The following is a 21,821-nucleotide window of genomic DNA, read 5'->3' as shown; positions in this document are numbered from 1 at the left end:
TGCCCTACTATATTTCGGAAACAGAATGGGTATTATTGTGAGAAAAATAAGCCCAAACAATTCGGCCTTAGAGCCCAACTAAAGGCCCAAGGAAAATATCTCTCGGGTGCTTCCAGAAACTTCTGATTGGATCCTTCCACACTGTTCCATTCACTAATACAAATACCACCTCCAATCCCAATAAGCCACATTACCAGTCTACAGTCACCCGGCCAATTTCCTTGCTCCCCAAGCGTAAAACCTTGCAGTCGTCTTCAATGGCTTCCTCACTTGCCCTCCGCCGCCTCCTCTCCGCGAACCGCTTCGCCAAGTCCATCTCCGTCTCCACCATCTGCCCAATCGCCATCACCCGCTCCCCCGCTTCCAAGCTCTTCAACACCGACGCTCTCCGCAGCTCCGACGATGACAACAATGAAAGCGACCTCAACTTCGACCGCCGCTCCGGCCGCCATTTCTCTCGTCGAGGCGACGATTTCTTCTCAGATGTGTTCGTTCCGTTCTCGCCGAGGCCCAACCTGAGCCACGTGCTGAACCTGATGGACCAGATCTCGGAGAATCCCGTCCTCTCGGCGACACGTGGCGTCGGGGAGGCGGGCCTTCGCCTAGGCTGGGGTGCGCGGCAGACGGAGGACGCTCTGCATCTCCGATTCGACATGCCTGGGATCGGGAAGGAGGACGTGAAGGTCTCGGTGGAGCACAACATCCTGAGCATCAAGGGAGAAGGCGGGAAAGAAGACAACGTCGGAGAGGAAGAGGCGCCGCCGCGGAGGTACAACACGGGGATCGGGCTGCCGGAGAAGATGTTCAAGACCGACAGTATCAAGGCGGAGATGAAGAACGGCGTGCTGAAGGTGGTTGTTCCGAAGGTGAAGGAAGAGGAGAGGGCCGACGTCTTCCACGTGAAGGTCGAGTAGTGGTGCCGTACTGGTCTAGCCGGAGTTTTTTGTGAATAGGAATCGCTGACTGCTGAGAATAGTTTGAGCTCTAATGGTGTTTTTGTTAATCTGACCGAGGCCTTGAATTTTATTTTCCGTTTTCCGTTTTCCATGTCGCTTTTGTGATGAAAGTGAAGAAATGTTGTACGAATTTCGCATCTCAAAAAAGTGGTTCGACTGTTTTTGTGATGAAATGATTGATGAACTGTGCTCTGCAAATTTCACATTCTACTGTTCCAAATCTGAGTTTCGAAATTCCTTAATGAAATTGTAATGCAACTTAATTAATTAAAAAAAAATATAATTAGTCACAAGTTTCAGTTATTCATTATTTTAAGGGTCTGAAAAAACTTATAAAGGTATTTTAGTTTTTTCTGATCATAAGTCTTGCTTTCATAACCGGTTTCGAGCCTAAGAAAGCTTAGCTTCGTAACCCATTTTTTACCATTAGATTGATCTCAAACGAAAGATAAATTTAGCGTTCATTCTCTTTTTTCATAACTTTCAATGAATTTTCTAATCCTATAAAAATATTAATCGTATTAAAAATTTTTTAACCATAACTGCAAACGAATCATGAATTTGTAAAATGTTTTAGGCTTGGGAATCTGATCAGACAACTACGACAATGCATTGTGGTTTTCTACCATACCGGCCCAGCACGTCTACAACATGATTTCTGTTGGATTGGGCTTTTCTACAAACGTTATGGGCTTGATTTCTGCTAATATGCATCATATAAGGGGTAAGTGATCCAAATCTATGTATTACTGATGACCCACATCACAAAATAAGTTAAACCACCCTAACAAAAAGTTGCAGTATCAACTAGCCGCAGGTGTTTCGAGACCCAACAATTTAAGGACTTAATCACAAGGGTGGTCCAGTGGTTGAAAATAAATTTCAGGTTTTTATCCACACGAGAAGTTTTGAGTTCGATTTTTGACGTTGGTAATTTGCATGGTGGTAGCCAAGGGAGGCTAAAATGCCTTTGTGAGTCTTCTTGGACTCCAAAAAGTGAACTGTCGTGACAAAACTATTAGCTGAGCCTTTTAATAAAAATAATAATTAGGATTTACATGCACTCATTCTACGTCATGCTAGCATTCCGAACCAAACACACAACACTAAAAATTTTGAATTTTAAGCTAGTTGTGATATCAAATTTTCGAAATTATTAATTTGTCATCTCATCTTAACTTCATTAAGTTTTTCATTCAAAATACACATAACTTGTGTTCAAAGTTATTTGGTCATTTCAGCAACGCACTTTCTTTCTAATATTGTCTTCAACAAAAAACAATTACAAGGTTTCTTAAAAAAAATAAATAAATAAAAGAGGATATGATTATCAGAGGATTTTTTTCGATAAAAAAAATGGAATGACTTGTGCTCTCTGCTATATGTTTCGAATTGAAGATGGCTAAAAAATATAGTCAAGTGACCCTCCAATCTATTATTTTTGGGAATAAAAAAATGTTGTGAAATTTAAGCAATTTTTTCTCATTTCTTGCCTTTGATTTTGAACAACGATTGACCGCATTTCTTTATGGGCATGATTGACCATGTTGAATTTTTAAAGCTTGCAAGTAATAACATCGTGTTAGTGAGTCTAATATATATTTTTTTAGTAGTTCACTATCAGTTTTTCAAACAAACACAACATATTTTTAACTAGCCAAAATTTAAGGATTTGTACTCACGAGAAGTAAAGAAGTTGTGAATAAGAGGTTAAAATTCCGAAATAACACTGATCATAAGTTCATATAACTTATTTTGGATGAAAAACTTAAAATAAATAAATAAATTGACAAATTAATAATTTTGAAAAGCTGATATAACAAATCACTAATTCATATGCCGTCTCAAAAAATTTCTCCAAAATGTATCACGTAGCTCTTCTACGTCGGTACGTACATAAATAACATTTATGAACCAAAGTTAAATGTTCCCCTCATTGTCCAACACAACACCAATAATAACACACAATAATTCCCCAAAATTAAGAAGAAACAAAAAAATAATAACTTGTGAACAGAAATTGCTAACGAAAGAAGATTGCGAAAGAGTAGTGGGCCGCGTAGAATAGCTGGGCCCCAAATTAACCCGATCCGAAACACTTTCGAAACGTCGATACAAAAAAAACGAAACTTCGATGTGCGTTCTCCTCGAATGTCGTATTAAGAATCGCATTCTGATGCAGACGAGCCTTCCAGTATGGGCCAAGCACGACGCGTCGCTTGTCGCCAAAAGAGTGCATAGTTTTTTCAGTGGCTCAAACGCCATCCACTAACTATCGACTTCGCCATCCCATCCGCACCTATGTTGCCGACGTGGAATAACTTTTAAGATAATTCTTTCATCCACTAAATTACACTTGCATTCATTTTTTATTAGCTGTTCATTTATTTCATATAATTAGGTGACTAAATGATCATCAATTCAAATGAATATAAACATGGTAAATGAGCATTTATTACAATGATAAAAATGTGTTGAACCGTTGCATGACACGGTGGGTTCAAATTCTGTCAGTAACTAATCTAATATTTAATCTAATAAAATCAATTGTTTGAAAGAAAAAAAAAAAGAATTTAAGGATGATTTTCAAGCTACGATTAAGAAATTGAAAGGTTACTATAGTGAAATTTACATTGTGAAGATATGTTACTCATAATCGGTAAGTAAAAAATAGTGTAAATAGCACATCCCATAAATTTATTTGTTATACATTATGTGAAATTGTAACCTCAAGTAACTGTGTTTAAAGCTTTCCAATAGATTCTCTAAATGTGGCTCTTTAAATATAAAGTTGACCTACATAGCAATGTAAAACTAAATAATGTTGATTCGCAACAGGCTTCACAAATCTTAATTTATTATTATTTTTTTTTTTTTTTTCATTGAGTGAATTTTTTATTATTTCATTTTTTGAAAAACAAAAAAACAAAAAAACATTATTATACCAAAAATAATTTTGGAAGAGAATCTCTAAATCTACAAGTGGTTTGCATTTTTTTAAATTGAAATTTTCATTTGACGACTCTCTTGGTGCATAAAAATCCCAAATAACAATTCAAATTTAATTTTGCGAAATCTTTGTGTTAATATAAATAATACAGTTTGTAAAAAAATTATAAAAAAAAAAAAAAACTGCAATTGGATTGCCGGCGACGTGGCGCTTTGGCCCGGAATTTCGGGGAGGGTATATGCGCAGCATGTAAGGAATAATCCCATTTGGATATGCGAATATTCCTTTTCATGATTCGCTTGCTGCATCTCTATTTTGTACTGTAGTAGGACACTGCCCTTACTGGGTTTGTTGGAATGACGCTTTTGCCACACCGTTTGAGGTGGTGGTTTTTAATCAATTTAACGAAATTGCCCTTGGTCGATGAATGTCGGCTAAGGGTTTTTATTTTCTCCTTAGGCAATGATTGGTTGCGTTCTGGAGGATGTAAAAAATGCGGCAGACGTCATGCGATATGTTCTTTATTCCCTTATGTAAGTTGTGAGATCACATTGTTTTATAGAAAAATTAATGAAAAGAGTTTAAAAATTTTGAGTTTTAATGATAAAAATAAAATAAAATAAAATAAAATGTCAAGTGAATAGTATTAGAATTAACTTTCTAGTGTAAAAATATGATTTTTTTGTTAAAGTGAACAGTGACTTTTTCGTTAAAATGAACAGTGGTTTTTTCGTTAAAACTCCCTTGGTTTATATCTTCTTTAAAAGTTACATTTTTTCAAAGGAGATCAGTTGATAGTTTCGTCAGAACAATCCATCATTTTGAGCGTTAGGAAAGTTTCACAAAGACATTTCAAGTTTCTTATGACTACCACTGTGTGATTGATCATCGCCATAAATCGAATATAGGATATATTGTATACAATATAGGCTTGAAATTCATCTCCAACTATTGAGCAATTCGTGGTAATTTCTTCAAAAGTTTATTGGTTTTAATGTTTTTGGGATAAAATAGTACAATTATGTGTCTATCGATTGTGAAATAGATTACTTGTATTGGGTTAATAGGTCATGATAAGAGTTAAGTTCATATAAGAAAAGTTATAACGCAGTAATCAACGTGACAATAATGAAAATGAAATTGAACATTCACTTTGTTTTATTTGTTTTTGCAGTTTGGATATGTAAACTACAATCTAATAAAGAATTCCTGAGTAAGAATAACATTTTTTTAAAGTATACATTTGCAAAAATGCAAGGAATGCTTTTAAGTATTAATGTCAAACTATAATTCGAATTGATGTGTGAATGTCATTACGTATTATAATATAAAAATTGTTGGATATCCGACTTAAATTCAATATTTAGTTTGATAAAATAACGACCGTTGTTAAGTATCATGGAATCAATAACTGTAATTTCTTTCTTTACAAGCCTTTGCTTTAAGCAAAGTGATTCCTTTAAATCTATCAAGCCAAACCCCACCATAAGAATAAGGCATAAAGAAAAGGAAGGGAAGATGAAATGTTCAAGATGCATCTTGTTCAATTTGCACCACTCAAAATTCTATCATGTTTCGAGTATGATAAGTATACAGTGGCTGATCGAGGATTGTAACCTTAAAGGGTCCCAGCATTAAAATGTTCAAGTTTTTTTATATAAAAACAAAGGGCGAAGTGCTAAAAAAAATTCAATTTATTCACTAAAGCACTTCGTCAAACACTTGGTGAGCTTGTTGTTATCAGTCAAATCATGATGCACAAATTTCAACAGATATCAACTTACGACGAAGCAATTAGATAAGTGATATCGAGAGAAATTATGGAGTATTGTCGACACCAAGGTTCAGTTTCTAAAAGATATAGGCGCTAGTTGGGTGGAGGGTTAGGGTATAGCGCCTAGGCGAGTGCCTAGGCGGATTTAAGTAAATTTATTATATTTTGTGTAAATAAGTGTATATTTATACTTTAAATATATATATATACATATAGTTTAATCATAAACTACAAAATAGAATGACATAAATATTATGAAGTATTGGACATAATGAAAACATTAGGAACAATCATATAATGTGTGTTCATTTAAGTATTCAACAAGGGTTTACAAATTATTGAAATAAAAAATGTCTAAGTGAGTCGCAACTTAGTCGGTGCCTAGGTGGGTTAGACCGCCTTAGCAGGTCTAGGCACCCTTTCTTAATTTTCAAACGCCTAGGCATTAGTCGGGGTTGTGGCCAGCCGCCTAGCGCCTAGGCGGGGCTTAGGCTGCGCTTGGAGGGGATTTTTAGAATAGTGGTCGACACAACATGTTGAGATATGCTTGACACTTAACAATTACAAAGCGATCCATACAAAATATTTGGAGAGTCTTCGAAAGACATTCACATGTATATTTTTCAAACTTCGATAGGAAACCATCTTGATCCTATTGTGCATCCGATGTATACAGGCAATGAAATGTCAAAATTTTTCTTCATTTATTTGGTCTATAAGGGCTAGTTTAGAGTCGATGTATTGTGGGAAAAAAAAAAAAAAAAAAACTGTTTTTAGAAGTAGGTGGAGAGCTGCTTTCACTTTCTGCTCATGATTTTGACAAAAAACATTTTTTATTTATTTATCAAACATAATTTTAGCTCCAACATTTTTTAAAAACTACTTTTAAAATAATTGCAACAATACCAAACCAATCGTAAATCAACGAATTCAACAATGTAAAACTCCAGCACATTCCATGCTTCATGGTATAATAGAAAACCCCGTAAGGAATCCAGCTGTGTCATCGTTGAGTATACCAAGAATACGTTTATAACGTTCTGGTTTGGTGGGTAAGCTTTTTAAGAGCCCAGTGACTTGCAATAAAGATCTTCTAGGTCTTTTGCATGCATATATAGCAGGAGAAGAGATTCATTAAGATCATTAGATCAAGTGATTCGAATTTTTTAAATTTTATTTAATAGTAAAAAATTATTATAATTTTTAAAAAATAAAAACAGATAGATCGTTAGATAAAATTAAAAAAACTCAGATCGTTTGATTTGATGATTTTGATGGAAGAGATTCGGAGAAAATCTCTTCTCGCATGCCAGAGGGAGCCAAATGTTGAAGAACCAGTAATCCCCAGAGCATGACGGTGTCGTTCCATGAGCCATTGCACCAGGCCGGGACACGTAAACAGCTGTTTTTGTTATAGATGTGTTGCTGCCGTATGAATGTGTGTACGTGTCGTTTATATAATAAAGGGATTAAATATAAAAAGACAAATCCCGAAACTGTGTCTGTGTTATCGTTTCCCGAAGCCAATTAAGAACCTATTAAAACGCATCCTGTTTGGTGGCGTGGATTTCAACAGGCTTGGACTCCACGAGAAACTTTGTAAAAACTACAGCTTAATTTGTCTTTTATTTGCCAACAGATCCTCTTCGGATCCTGGCGAGGACCTTGAGATTTGTGAATTATGTTTGTTCATCGTATATAGTATGATTAATTTTTGTCAAATATTATTTATATTTATTTTTAAATAAAAATATTTAAAATAATTTCTAAACGTACAATGTACGATAAACAAGTACGATTTATGAATTCTCGTAATCTTCACAAAGAGGATCTAGCAAGGATTTGTACTCTTTTATTTGCAGCACCAATAAGAAACTAGTAGAAATAATCAAGATTGAATCTCAAACTTTTCACTGTTTGTATGTTATTTTGGAGTACGATTTTCTCTCTTTTAAATCTTCTGCACTCGTAAAGTCATGTGGCGAAAGTGCAAGAGTGCAACGTCACTTGGTTTAGGTTGGACTTTTTTCCAAAACTATAAGAGATAACGGAGGTGTTAACAAAGTTAAGGTTAGTAGAATGGACATGTATCATATTTTTAGAGATGCCACTCTTTTAGTTTTCTTCTCTTTATAAAAATTTTGATGTGGTTTAATTATAAACGTTTAAATAAAAAAAAAAAAAAGTACAGGAGAGAAGTAAGATTTGAAAGAATAGAATCCTACTCATTAACCACAAAGGGGTATTTTCGTCATCTCAAATACCTTCGTCGGTTTACAAAAACCGAGAATCCAAATACATTGAAAAGGAGCAAGGAAAACCGAGGGCAAAACCGATATTTCATCATCATAAAGTAGCGCTACCACCAAGCTCACGTTGCTTGCTTTCCTTGCGCGTTTTATTTAAAGAGAAGCAGTCGTTGAGCAAACTTCCATCCAAGAAAAAAGAAAAAGCCAAAGCATTTGAAGGAGGAGAGAAAGTCTGCAAAATTAAAATACATATAGCATTTCCGTCAGTGCTCGGATAAGCTGATAGGTATGTTCCCCAGCTGTATATTTCATGTAATTTTCACCTGGGTGCTGTTCTTCTTCAAAATTTGTGGCCCTTTTCTTCCTCGCAGTTATATATTGATACCTCTATTATTCTGGATTGCTTTAAAATTTTGGGTTTCAGAATATTGATTCTATTTATATCCAAGGAAGAATTTTGAGATATGGGTTGAATATCCAATTTTGTTGGGGGCTTTGACCGTTTCGTTTCTTTTCTGTTCTTGTTGGTCAGAAGGTGGACGGTTTTCCATTTTCCAGGAAATCTCTTTGAAAAGAGAAATTAATTGATTGGTTTTGTTTAAATTTTAACTTTTTATTCTGGGTTTAGTTCTGATTGTTGAAAAGATTATTACTTTTTTTTTTTATTTAAATTTTTATGATTAAGTTTAAATTTTCACTTTTCCCCCTATAATTCTGGGCAGTTTGAGGTGCAGATTGTTTTAGAACAGTTACCTCTTCAAGTTGGATTTATTTGAAATTTCCTCAGGATTATAATTTCTAAATCTGTGGAAGTTGGGAATCAGGGAGTTGATAGTGAATATGAATCTGTAGTTTATTAATTCATAGCAATTGGTAATTTCGTTGGTCAAATCCTTAATCTGAATATATTACTGGATTTTAGCATACTAATAGTTCATAGTGTGCCTACAACTCTGTATGCTGCTTGACTTACTCGTCTTGCTTTGTGTTTAGCTTGAAGAATTCGGACTATAAGCGGGGAGGCAGAGCTTCTCGTTCCTCTTAGTTTTGGAGTGAAAGTTTAATTACATGGGTTCAATATCGGAGCCAGAACCTAAGGTAAGTTACACCAAGCCCCCAGGGATTCGGTTAGTAGAGCAGATCAAGAAATCACCCATTTCATACAAAACCCACCAAGCCATTGTTCTTGTTGTTACATTTCTTGCATATGCTAGCTACCACGCCGCTCGAAAAACCACGAGCGTGGTCAAGAGTACTCTTGATCCCCAATCCTCGGTTACGAGCTTAAATTCGTGGCCATGGAGGATGAGTTACTTGAGTGAACCAGCTGAAAGCAGAAGACTTTCTAGGGTTCTTGGAGATGGTTGGGCCCCATTTAATGGATCAGATGGCACAGCCTTGCTTGGTGAGGTCGACCTTGCTTTCCTGGCTGTGTATGCTATAGGAATGTACTTCTCCGGACACTTGGGTGATAGGACGAATTTACGAATCTTTCTAACAATCGGAATGGTGGGAGCAGGGGCGTTTACTGCAGCATTTGGAGTTGGATATTGGGCAAACATTCACACTTTCTATTACTTCCTCGGCGCTCAAGTTCTTGCTGGTTTGTTTCAATCAACGGGATGGCCTTCGGTAGTTGCAGTAGTTGGAAATTGGTTTGGGAAGAAGAAGAGAGGGCTGATTATGGGTATATGGAATGCTCACACTTCTGTTGGGAACATTACAGGGTCTTTGGTTGCTTCCGCCCTATTGCAATACGGTTGGGGTTGGTCCTTTGTAGTCCCAGGTCTCATAATCGCCACCGTTGGTGTGGTGGTTTTTCTGTTCTTGCCTGTTAGTCCTGAGGATGTTGGAGCCAGTGAAGAAGATGAAATACAATCTCCCAAAAAAATTGGGGCAGGAGTAACGGAACCATTGTTGGAACCAGAGGAGAAGGCGAAGGAGAGTGCCGTCGGGTTCCTAGAAGCTTGGAAAATTCCCGGAGTTGCTCCTTTCGCTCTGTGCCTATTCTTTTCGAAATTGGTTGCTTACACGTTTCTCTATTGGCTTCCTTTCTACATTAGTCACACAGGTACTTACTTCAACTTCCTTGCTGCTTTGAATTTTTAGTTAACCGAATTTCCCAATGTGCTGTTATGCGAAATATCATAATTTCTTCATATCAAGACTCACATTTCGTGTCAACTCATGTTGCAGCTATCGACGGAAAGTACTTATCCAGTGAGTCAGCTGGTAGCTTATCCACATTGTTCGATGTTGGAGGTGTTCTTGGAGGAATCCTTGCCGGCCTTATTTCAGACCGCATGGGTGCCAGAGCGATAACAGCTGCAAGTTTCATGTACTGTGCTATCCCTGCTCTCTATGTCTACCGAAGCTATGGACACGTATCCATGACTGTGAACATTGCACTCATGTTCATCACCGGCATGTTTGTGAACGGGCCATATGCTCTAATAACAACAGCAGTCTCGGCTGATCTTGGAACACACAGCTCATTGCGTGGGAACTCGAGGGCATTGGCGACAGTAACAGCAATCATAGATGGAACAGGCTCCATCGGGGCAGCCATCGGACCTTTGCTGACCGGCTACATTTCAGCCAAAAGCTGGAGTGCAGTCTTCACAATGTTGATGGGAGCTGCTCTGATTGCAGGGCTGCTTCTGACTAGGCTTGTCGTGGCGGAAGTTGCTGCGAAGATTGAAGAATCGAGATCGCGAGTGTCAGCATCTCGGCCTCAACCTGCAGCACTCGATGTGTGATAATCATAGAGGAGAAGAACCTGGTTATTTTATGAAAGGAGGTCCTCTGTTGTAGTCATAGGAAGTAGAGGATTTTTGTTAAACCTTCTCCCCAGTTGTACCTTCTTTGTATTTTATGTTTGTACATTATTTGTGCGTTTTCATGAAATTAATTACATCATGATTGGGGAGGATGACAAATTAAGTCATCTCGGAAACCAAAAATTCCTTACACCGGGAAATAACACAATGTGTCTGACTTTTTCACATGATAGTGTGTAATGGGTTTAAGGTATCACCATAGTAATTGTGTCCGTTCCCGGTTCTTCTCCTCCTTCTAAGTCTCTCATCCTTTTGTAAGGAGTATTCATGAAAGGATAATATTTCCTCTTGCCTCACCGGTCTCTAAATCAAATGATCTTTAGATGATAAAATAAATGAACAATGTCAGTCTCATTTAGGAGAAGGAGAGAAGTGTTATCCTTCAAGAAATCATTCATAACCAGTGTTTAAAATATTAGTATCAGTAAAAATATTTATATGCAAATTTGTGGAAGTGTTATCCTTCAAGAAATGACATAAATTTGATAAAAAAAAATGTGGATATTTAATATGAAACTTTAGAGAATGTCATATGTAATTTATTGATATTTAATCGGATATGTTGAAAATATTGACTAAATATGTTGATTTTTGCCGAAATTTAAGAGTTTCTCCGATATTTTGTGAAATTTAAACTTCACTTCCTCTTTTCATATCTTTCTCTGATTTTTCCTTTACACAAAAATATTGACCGTATCAAAAAAATTTCAAACATATGGTAACAAAAGACTGCCGCCACAAAAAGTTCGTAGTACGAAAGGGAGCCTTAGATCCCGAGAGGCTTTTGGCATAGCTAAATCAATGTGGATGTGGGGGGACCAAGGAGGCTTTTGGCATAGCCAAAACTTCACCACGACCACAAGAACATGAAATGCTTTGGCTTTTGGGAAAGTAAATGATAGGCAGGTAATCGATTTGCCACGGCAGCTGCGACAACGGTTGGTGGGAAATATATGACTCCCAAACCAGATTACTGGTGGTGCTCCTTAAAAGTCAGTCTATGACAATGACTGTGAAGAAGAAGATGTAGCATTTTTCATCTACCTTGAGTGTCGCTATTTTCGGATTCAAACACGGCTCCTTATCTGTTTGGTGGTAAAGACTCTTTGATATCGAGAAATTTTTGTGGATATCGAAAACAATGTTTTATAATGTAATAATTTCACGTTTTATAATATGAGTAGACGATATAGTTATTGTCTTATTTTTAGAATTTAATAATAAAGCAATATATATGTACACATGTAGTGGAATATGCGATAGTGTTTTGGGTATACGAATAAAATATAATGTTTCACAACCCCAATTCCCTCATGCTTCCCTAGCTAGTAATAAACTAATCTGAAGCGGGTTGTTCGGAAGTTCTTCTAAGAAAAGCATGTATGCTCACAAGTGTTTTGTAGGAAGCACTTTCATAAGAAAAGCATGTATGCTCACAAAGTCCAATTGTTCATGTGGAACTCACATCGGCTCAATAGCATTTGAAGATGAACTTAGCAAACGCTTATGCACAAAGCACTTCTCATGTGAAAAGCGCTTTAGCACTTCTTAGGGTGTCGTGTTTTGCTACGTTTTCTCTAACATGTTTGTTGCCTCACCTAAAAGCCACACGAAACACATAATTAATTCGATTAATTATTCAAGCACTAAGATTAAAACACATAATTAATTCGATAAATAATTCAATCACTAAGATTAAATTAATAGCATCTTTAAGTATTTACTAATCCGATTCATAAGAACCACAAACTTAGCTGCATGATTCATGTCGTAATTCAAGCCCTATGATTAAATTAATACCATCTTTAAGTAATGCTAATGATTCCAATTGAATACTAACCGATCATTTTATAGGTGTTTTCTCTGTCGGAGAGTAATTTTCACACATCCCTTTTGTCCGTTTGCAAGAGTCGAGCAGACAAAACAAATACGCGATCGATGCCTTTCAGATAAATCCATCAACCGGCTGAGCTAACAAGGGTCATGTTTTGGATGTTATCCATACCATTCAGGGTAAATTACAACGAAAGGCCCAAAGACATCAGGAGCAACAGAAGAAACCACACCAGCTGATTAACTACACCAGCAGCAAGAAAAAACACTAGCAGGAAGGATAAGAACAAGCAGAGAAACAGAGTCAAACGAGCCAGGAAAACATCTTGGCTATAAGGAGGAATTAACATAAGGAATTTAATCTGGTCCGACTCTTTTTATGATACAATTCTATTCAACACCGTCGAAGGCAGGAAAGATTCATTCCTGATGATTCTATAACTCGAACCAAATTCAGTAAACCACAACTGCAAAATGAAACCTTCCTGACAGTAGTAGACAGCCAAAGTGTGACAAAGTCTTGCATTCCCGATTGTTTCCTTCCCTACCAAAGTGTTACAACTCTGATATGCAGTGCTGCTACTATTTGCATTTAAGTGTCATTAAGACATTATAACACAACCAATAGACCACAACAAAGAGTTATTTTCCATCAGCCAATGTGATCCTAGACAAAGCTAAACACCTAAAATGAACAAATGCAGCCAACAACGACACTATGCTACATCGAAGGAAACTTCGTACCAAATACAAGTGTGAAAAGGAAGTACCTTCTCAACACAATGCCAGACCAAGAAAAGAGATGTCACTGGCAATAATAAATCCTACAGACCTTTTCGGAGATTCGAAGGAAAAAATTACAATGAAATCAGAAAGACGTGTTGACATTCATCAGTCAAGGAAGCATGTTACGAATAAAATTCAAAAAGTCAAAGCACCAAGTTACGGGGAGAAAAGAAGTCTACTCTATGATGGCACTTGGTACGACCTCAAATCATTATATATTCATCACCTCAAGTTCTTTCCAGATCACGACCCGGAATCGTGACTCGAATAACATCAACTTAACGATGGATCACGCTAAAGTGTACTAATTATGCTCTCTAATGTTTCAAAAGATTGGATACCACCTCACCTCATACTCCAATACTCACATATCATCCATCACGCACACATGTCTAAGCCATTAAAGATTAAACTGAGCTACTAAAAGGGTCGAATTCTAGCAGCTGTCTACGTGCAATAAGTGAACCTGCACACTCCCACTCTACGCTCTGCAATAAATGCATACTATCAACTATCGAGGGAAATCTCTGATTCTTCGTAAAAATCATAATTACCCATAAACCATCGATGCTCAACAGCCACTATTGAGTCGAAAAGGCTCGCATTTAGCAATGTTTACACAACTGCAGGCACATCAATTAAAAAAAAGTGCATGAAATTATAAAATTCCCTCAAGGCCTTTCATTCACTATAACAAAAAGAGTATACATTTTGCATTTGAATCGAAATCCGAAGCCCGAAAGCAACGAGCTCATCACAAAATACCTATAACATAATTTCCAACAAAAATTTCTTAACCGAGTAGTGATCACATTAAGATGAAAATTAAAGCAGGAGAATTTCCCGAAACGAGAACCTGGGTCCGAAACGGCGTTGTTGAGGAAGAGACAAACCCCTAGTCGTCGTCTCGCTTTTTGGGCTTCCGGTACTTCTCCTCGTATTGCCTGGCGATGAAGACGGCAGTGTCGCCGAGCTTCTTGATGTTCGGAACGTCGTAGTTTTGGGCTATGTAGATCCCGGCGACCGTGCCCATTAGGAAAGAGAAGCTGCTCTTGATTATCCCCATCTGAATTTGCAGAACAAAAATCGAATTCGATTTCTAGGGTTTTCGATTTGAATGCGCGGGTTTTTATGGGGACGGAGACTTTTGGGATCTCCAGATTCGGGAATGGACGATGTGGTTTTACTTGTGCCCGGTCATCAATCTCCAACTGTCCAATGAGCCACATCATCTTATTTATTTATATATATTTATTTTTAATAAGGTCTAATTCTAGTCCATTGTGAATCTAAACTCATTCACTTTAAGACGTAAATAATATCGTTTGTTATAAAATAATTTTAATTCTTTAAAAAATTAAAATAATTGAACCGATTGAAAACCGAAACGAAACTAAAAACAAAATTGAACAAAAAACTATTAGTTTAGTTTCGGCTTTGTTAGTTAAAAAATCGAATCTTTTATAGTCTTTTCTTTGTTGGCTTCATCCTGTCCGTCCCATTACATCTAGTGCGTGTCATACGTTTTGGGTATAAGCTCTTATCGCAAGCACTAAGTAGGTAAACTACAATTTTCGCTAAAATAAAAATAAATTAATGTTATTTTGTTTATTTTATGTTAGGTGTTTATTTTCCAGGCTTGATTCTAAATCAACTAATAGTTTAATTTCAATTCAAAGTTAGGTAAACTTAACTTTAAGCCTAAATATGTTGAAAGCCTTATTGCTTAATTCTTTTTCTTTGTTTTTTTTTTAATTTTAATTTCTAAGCTAGAAAAAAAATTGAAAAAAATTGAAACTGTAATAAAAATCAAACCGAACCGAAGTATAAACTATTATGTGGCGTACTCTTCATCGTGCTCTAGCAACCAGGTTAGATCTCTCTAAAAAACGTGTGGCCATTTCTCCAACTTGTCATATATGTAATAAGGAAGATGAATTAGTGGAACATACGCTATTGATGTGTCCATGGGTGGAACCCGTTTGGTTTGGTGGTCAACTCAATTTATAAGGTGAACATGACTGAAATTGATGCTTTTCAAAATTGGTTATTTTCTTTAATTATGACTAATATGGGAAGCAAACGAGATAAAAACCGTATTTTATCACATGTTGCTTTCGCTTGTTGGAATATATGGAAAGAGAGATGTCATGCTATTTTCAATCAGAAAACTGTGTCACATTTGCAGGTGATTCGCAAGATTAATTGTGCCCATGCTGCTTTTATGGAGGCCTCCAAGAGATCCCAGCATGTTACCATGGGGAATACTCAAAGTAATCAAGCGGAATTGGATGGTGCTCATCAACCATGCTCGGTTTGGTCTACTCCCGAACATTCCTGGTACAAAGTAAATGTTGACGCTTGCTGGAATTCGATAACTAAAAAAAGGTTATGTTGCCACTATGATACAAGACCCCAATGGAACATTTATTGTTGCGAGGGGAGAAAGTGTTTCGGTTTCTGGGGTTCAGACTTGCGTCTGTAAAGATTTCGGAGATTAAGAACTGTACTTGGATCGACAGATCCCCATCTTCGATTGTACATATTCTGTACAAGGATGGTCTACCTTGTCCCCATTAAGTCGAGTATGGATGGAGAGGGAGTTAGGGTGATATAATGCTGTTGCTTGTGTCGTTCCCTGACTTTGTTCCTCTTTTCTTTTTTGGTTAGTTTTTTGATAGTCCTTGACGTGGGCTTTCCTTTTGTTCTTGGCTTTTCCCTGGTGTAGTTCCAGTTTACCCAAAAAAAAAAAAAAAAAACCGAAGTATAAACTCAGGTTGCTTTTTAATTAAGCCATCTTAATTGTTTCGATATTATATTTAATTTTCAACATTTTATATCTAACATACTTTTATTGGTGATACAGAACGAATTATTTTTAATGATGATACAGAACAAATATGTTTTTCTTTATTTACACGTCATCAAAATAGTTTATCTTTTTATTTTTGTTTTAACGAAAGAATTTTTATTTATTGTCAAATTTGGGGAGCTTGCTTTTTCTTTTTTTTTTCTTTCTATTTTTTTCTATTGCTTTCCACTCCCGCAAAAATTGACCCAGCCTGTAAACTGTCTTTTAGTCAAAATAAAAACAAAGAATCAAAATTAATAAAATTAAAATCCACCTCTCTCTCTCTCTCTCTCTCTCTCTCTCTCCATCTCTATCCGACGCGGGTGAAATTTGCGGAAACTCCCCACCGACGCAGCGGTCAGCGACGTCTCAGCTCAAATCAGGTCCTTGATTCTGTCAATATTTTCTGATTTATCGTTTAATTACTCCCAAATTTCGAACATTTCTGCTTGATTTCGCTCAATCAACTTTGGTTTCAAGCTTTTTTACGGTTTTACCCGTGTTTTCATGGCTTCGAATGATAGGGCTTCTCAATTGTATGCTTTGGCAGTTCCTAATAGCATTTAGAGGAGAAAGCCGATTCCTTTTGATTGATTTTGTATTTTGTAAGGTATTTATGCAACTTGATCATTCGGTGACTTCCGATTTGTCACGTTTTGTTGGGATTTATAGTTTCGATATCGAAAATTTTACTAAAATTATTGAAAAGGTCACTAATTTTCTAGTTTTTAAGGGTTAATTGTTCATTAACAGAAGTTGTTTAGCATCCTAACCGCCGGTTCTAGCCATTGTTGTTCTGAGAAAATGCTCATCAGTGTCGCTTTTTCGTGGCAGGTTATACGGTTTCAATCTGAGAATTTTCCATCGTTTGTTGACGATTAATGCTCCGTCGTGTTTGAAGCTAACTTGAGGTCTATGCCCCGATTTTTTACTTCAATGACAAGATATGATCAAAATGAGCAAGGGATCTTGCTAATTCAGTGGTGATGAGAATTTTGGAGTTGGGGTTTGGTAAGGAGGTTGAATTTGTTACCAATGGGTTTGAGGTATATAGCCATCTCCGCTGCATGTACAGCGATAAGCTTTGCGGGCCTCCAGTTGTGGACGGAAACTTCTTTAGTTAAACTAAAATCGGATGGACTAATTGCGGAGAATTTGATTAATGCTGCCAATTTTGGCCATGTATTTGATCTGCTTTTGGGTTCTTATACTACCGTTGGACTGCTGGCAAATTTTGTACTCAATGCATTCATTTTACTCGTTTTATGTCTCAAGGTAATTTTCTAACTCATCTGGAAACTTCTCTTGTTGCACAATTGTAAGTTTGATGGATGCATGAACTAGTGCAGTGGGTTTATATTACAATGAACAGGAGATTTATTAGTTTGTTCCTAATGGTTGTGGTATTACTTTCATTTGTTGTGCCACTTTGATGAATTTTGGCAAGAAACAAAATTTCTACACTGTCTGCTAGAGGCGGTCAGTTTGTTTTAAGATACCAGATACCATTATTCAAACATGTAATAACAATCTTGGAGCTAGTAAACTAGTCCATTGTCTGTTTTCTTTGTATGTATGTGAAGTTTGTTTGAGAAGGGTTGATTTGATCATTGTGATGTCTGTTTCTAATTTGCAGACTATATTCTTTGTGGAGTTGTATTCTTCTGAAACTCGCAAATTAATCGAACGCCTTATCAATTATGTTATTTACAAGGTGAATATTTTAACTCGCTGTCAGTTTAATTGACTTGCTACCAGGAGAATCACTACTTTAACTTGATAAACTTTCAGTTTTAATTGTTTTATAATACTTATTGTATAATAACTACGTCATGTACTAATATGTGTTATTCAATGATTTCTTATGAACATTGATTAATCTCAAACAGGGCACTTTTCTACCTCTGGTCATTCCTCCTACAATATATCATGCGGGCCTGTGGTCAGTCTGGTTGATTGTTCTTTGTTCTTTAAAGGTATATGACATGATATTTATGAAGAACGTGATGTATATGGAAGTATAAAAGCAAGTGCATACCTTCTTACCTATATTTTCCATGTTGTACTTGTATAGATGTTTCAAGCTTTGGCTCGAGATCGACTTGAACGGTTGAATGCATCCCCTTCTGTCACACCATCGACATATTTTCGTGTGTATTCAGTGTTATTGCTGGTGCTGACTGTTGACATTTTCTGGTATCGCTTGATCACTTTTCTTGGAGTACGAATTAGCTCTCTTGCATGTCACTTGATGATAAATAGTTTTTTCTTAGTCTGAACATCATAATGGTTTGTATTGTCCATTTTGGTGCATAACAGGTAACACCACAGGATACGTGGTGGAATACTCCTTTATTTATCTTTTTTCCTGTGTTTGTCTAGCAGTATTAAACCACTACAATCCACCTTTCTAGGTCATGTTTTTAATTTGCAAGGACCAGATCATCAATCTACTTTGGTTTTTGATTCCCAAAACCTGCTGATTAAAAACTAACAGTGGATCAGTTGTTAAATCTTTTGAAATTACTAATTCATTCATGAAGATTCAGTGTTCACATTACTGTGTTTTGCTCCCTCTGTTGTTGCATGAGTTCGTATTACTGAGAAATGCCTCATACTTACATTTTGTTTGGTGCTTGCAGGATAAGGCTGTGTGTGGTGATATATAAAACACTGGGTGTATCTATGTTTCTCTTGTTATTATTTGAGCCTTTCAGTATTGCATTTGAGACATTGCAGGTAATGTCCTGGGAACTTTGTCCATGAAACCTTATCATGTTTTCTGTCAAATTTTGGAAAGCTTGTTGACAGTGTTGGTTGGCTTGCCACAATATTTTTGTAGGCTATTTTGGTGCATGGATTTCAGTTACTTGATATATGGATCCATCATTCAGCATGGAACAGTTCAAATTGCGAGAGGTCCAAATTATTTGATACATCAGCAGTTGGTAGTTCTCCAAATTTACTTTTACTATCTCATATTGTAACTGGGGTTGTTGGGGCTGTTCCTATGCTATATAGTACATTGTTCCTTCTGCTCCTGTAAATGGGTAAAGGCTTACTTGAGTTGTCGGGTGTAAATTGGGGGCTATATGTACTCAGATTGTAGTTACTATATTCATTTGGCTGAATGCAGGTTTATTGTTGGAATGGAAAGGCAGTCTTACTCGGAATTTGGGCTTTGTTCTTGATATGGCAACATTGTTAATGGCCCTTGGTCACTACGTGCATATTTGGTGGTTTCATGGCATGGCATTCCATCTGGTGGATGCAATCCTTTTTCTAAACATACGTGTAAATATTTGTGTAATTTTCATTCTACTTTCTGTTGGAACATCCATTCTCCTTTTTACTTGATTCCCCAATACTATCTTCCTTCTAATTAAGGATCCATTATTGAGCAGGCCTTGCTAAGTTCAATTGTAAAACGTATAAAAGGGTTCATCAAACTGAAGAAAGCCTTAGGTGCTCTTCATGCAGCACTTCCAGATGCAACATCTGAAGAACTACGGGCATATGATGATGAATGTGCAATTTGTAGGGTATGCGTAGTCTTCTTCCCCCTTAATTGGTTACAATTTCAGTTTCCTCTTGATTCCGCAAACTTAATAGGAAAATGGCAGGAACCTATGGCTAAGGCCAAAAGACTACACTGCAGTCACCTTTTTCATCTTGCATGCTTGAGATCTTGGTATGGTGCATGTGTTGTTAAACCCTTACTTTTTCTTTTTTATTTTATTTTTATTTTTAGAGTATGCGATGCCTAGAAAATGTTGAACATTATTAATGATTCCAGGTTGGATCAAGGTTTGAATGAGATCTATTCATGTCCGACTTGTCGCAAGCCACTTTTCGGAGGTAGACCTGAAAATGAAGTACATCCCCGCAGTGAAGAAACTTCGAGTGATGAGCAGCTTGCTCGTCAAATAAGTTTAGGACTTGATCGACAAAATACTCCTGGACATGCAATACCTGCTGGTGTGTTTCCCAATCAGACTCAGAGCCCTGCGGAAGGCGATCCATGGAGGTACACTTCCTTATTTAGGAAGTATTGTAGTTTCTCTTTCCTGTCTTTTGCTTCTTGCTGATGTCTTGTCTTTACAAAATGAATCTGGGATTAACATCTTCACTTTAGACTTGGTAAATTTCTATTCAGTTTTTGCCGGGTGTACTAAATTTTATTGGGTGATTAGATTCCAGCACATAAACGAGAAGACATAAGAATACTCTCTGTATGGTTGCATAATCCTTATAGATGCATGCAAAACCCGGCACTCCTCGTAGCTTTTTCCTTAAAACTGTTTGATTGCAATGTAATAACAAGTAGACAATTTGTCTTCCTATACTGATATTCCTGAATCTGCTCAGATGATGTACGAGAAATTAAATATGTGAGAAAATAAATACATGTAAAGGACTTTCGTTAAAAAAACATATGATCATATTTATTATACATGGTGTATATCATGCTTCTCCTTATGTCTTGTAGAGGTACAGGACTGGATTCAGATTGGTTGCATACTTGGCCAAGCCAGGGAGTTGACGGGGCAGGTCCTTCTACAGCTATGGGATCTGTTGGACTGGGGAGAGTTCAGATGATGATGAGGCATCTTGCATCTGTAGGGGAGGCGTATGCCCACACGGCCCTTGAAGATGGTGCGTGGAGCCTCTGGCCTATGAATGCCCCTCAGGTTGCTGCAACTGGTCCACCGATTCCTCCTGCAGACGGTGGAAGAAACCAAGGAGGAGCACGAAATTTACATATGAGGACCCCCGCACGTACTGTGAATGACAACCTCGCAAACATACTTGCTATGGCTGAGACGGTGAGGGAAGTTCTGCCTCATATGCCGGATGACCTAATTTTCCAGGTACTCTTTGCTTTTAAGACAAATTATGGTTGCCATTGGCGCTTATTTTTAAACCTTCATTTTACATACCATAATGTATTACGTGCCACAGGATTTGCAGCGAACAAATTCAGTTACCGTTACTGTGAATAATCTTCTCCAAATGTGACGAGGCGTTGTATCTTCTTTTGTTGTAACGTGTTCCCAAGTCCTCGAAAAGTAGTTGATGTTGTCTGAACACCACAGATCGTCCTCTGTGAGACTGTTTCCCCACCCACATTGTACATAAAGGCAGCTCACCGGATCACTTTTACTGGAGGAAAGAAGGAAAAGAGGCACAAGTATAGTTTCTTTTTTTTTTTTTTTTACTTCCCTTGTGAAAAATAAATTTTAGACGTTGTGTATGGTTTACAGATGAACGTATTGTTGTTTCCTACGTGGTTTTGAATTGGCCATTCGATTGGCTCGGCCACACGAATTGGTGCGTAGACGAAATCTCCCTTGTGGTTCATAACTTACAGAGAAAATATGCGCAAATGGAATCCGATACGAATTTTTAATCAAAAATAGAAATGGAGAGACATCAAACAAATAATAAACAAGCGGTAAACCGTGATTTATATACGACTTATTCAAAGGTTAGATGCATAGTTCGATTTTATTTTGCAATGAAATTTTGTGTGAGTGAGTGGAACGAGAGGAGGTGAAAGTAGTCAAAAGAGCCAAACGCTG

General features: G+C 37.0%; 4 protein-coding genes across 7 annotated transcripts; 3 read left to right on the top strand and 1 right to left on the bottom strand.

Moving 5' to 3' along the window:
• The first annotated feature begins 19 nt into the window (after window positions 1-19).
• Window positions 20-1,129, top strand: LOC103959824 (23.6 kDa heat shock protein, mitochondrial-like). Its single transcript, XM_009372190.3, has one exon. The coding sequence runs from the start codon at window positions 258-260 to the stop codon at window positions 912-914; it is 657 nt and encodes a 218-aa protein (XP_009370465.2). The 5' UTR covers window positions 20-257; the 3' UTR covers window positions 915-1,129.
• Window positions 1,130-8,057: 6,928 nt separating this feature from the next.
• Window positions 8,058-10,934, top strand: LOC103959827 (putative glycerol-3-phosphate transporter 1). The gene is made up of 3 exons (XM_009372195.3): window positions 8,058-8,215; window positions 8,923-10,000; window positions 10,126-10,934. Exons 2-3 carry the CDS (start codon window positions 8,998-9,000, stop codon window positions 10,686-10,688), a joined length of 1,566 nt encoding a protein of 521 aa, XP_009370470.1. The 5' UTR covers window positions 8,058-8,215; window positions 8,923-8,997; the 3' UTR covers window positions 10,689-10,934.
• A 3,112-nt stretch (window positions 10,935-14,046) lies between these two features.
• On the bottom strand, window positions 14,047-14,593 carry LOC103961956. Its single transcript, XM_009374605.3, has one exon. It carries the CDS (start codon window positions 14,452-14,454, stop codon window positions 14,284-14,286), a length of 171 nt encoding a protein of 56 aa, XP_009372880.1. The 5' UTR covers window positions 14,455-14,593; the 3' UTR covers window positions 14,047-14,283.
• A 1,879-nt stretch (window positions 14,594-16,472) lies between these two features.
• Window positions 16,473-21,584, top strand: LOC103961957 (E3 ubiquitin protein ligase RIN2). Of its 4 annotated transcripts, none has more exons than XM_009374607.3 (14): window positions 16,513-16,622; window positions 16,764-16,849; window positions 17,074-17,514; window positions 17,876-17,953; window positions 18,129-18,215; window positions 18,314-18,435; window positions 18,882-18,978; window positions 19,082-19,187; window positions 19,376-19,545; window positions 19,644-19,781; window positions 19,863-19,930; window positions 20,036-20,266; window positions 20,729-21,110; window positions 21,202-21,584. In XM_009374607.3, the coding sequence occupies exons 3-14, from the start codon at window positions 17,275-17,277 to the stop codon at window positions 21,256-21,258; spliced, it is 1,776 nt and encodes a 591-aa protein (XP_009372882.1). In that variant the 5' UTR covers window positions 16,513-16,622; window positions 16,764-16,849; window positions 17,074-17,274; the 3' UTR covers window positions 21,259-21,584. The 4 variants fall into 4 exon arrangements, with proteins under 4 accessions (XP_009372884.1, XP_009372881.1, XP_009372882.1 ...); XM_009374608.3 differs by having other exon boundaries at window positions 16,545-16,622; window positions 16,790-16,849; XM_009374609.3 differs by lacking the exon at window positions 16,764-16,849 and having other exon boundaries at window positions 16,473-16,622; window positions 19,376-19,533.
• Window positions 21,585-21,821: the final 237 nt, after the last annotated feature.

The sequence above is a fragment of a genome, unplaced genomic scaffold (assembly GCF_019419815.1).
Source record: "Pyrus x bretschneideri cultivar Hongxiangsu unplaced genomic scaffold, Pyrus_bretschneideri_v1 Contig4, whole genome shotgun sequence".
Lineage (NCBI taxonomy): Eukaryota > Viridiplantae > Streptophyta > Magnoliopsida > Rosales > Rosaceae > Pyrus > Pyrus x bretschneideri.
Note: the sequence above shows the minus strand (reverse complement) of the source record. Positions and strands in the feature narration are given on the sequence as shown.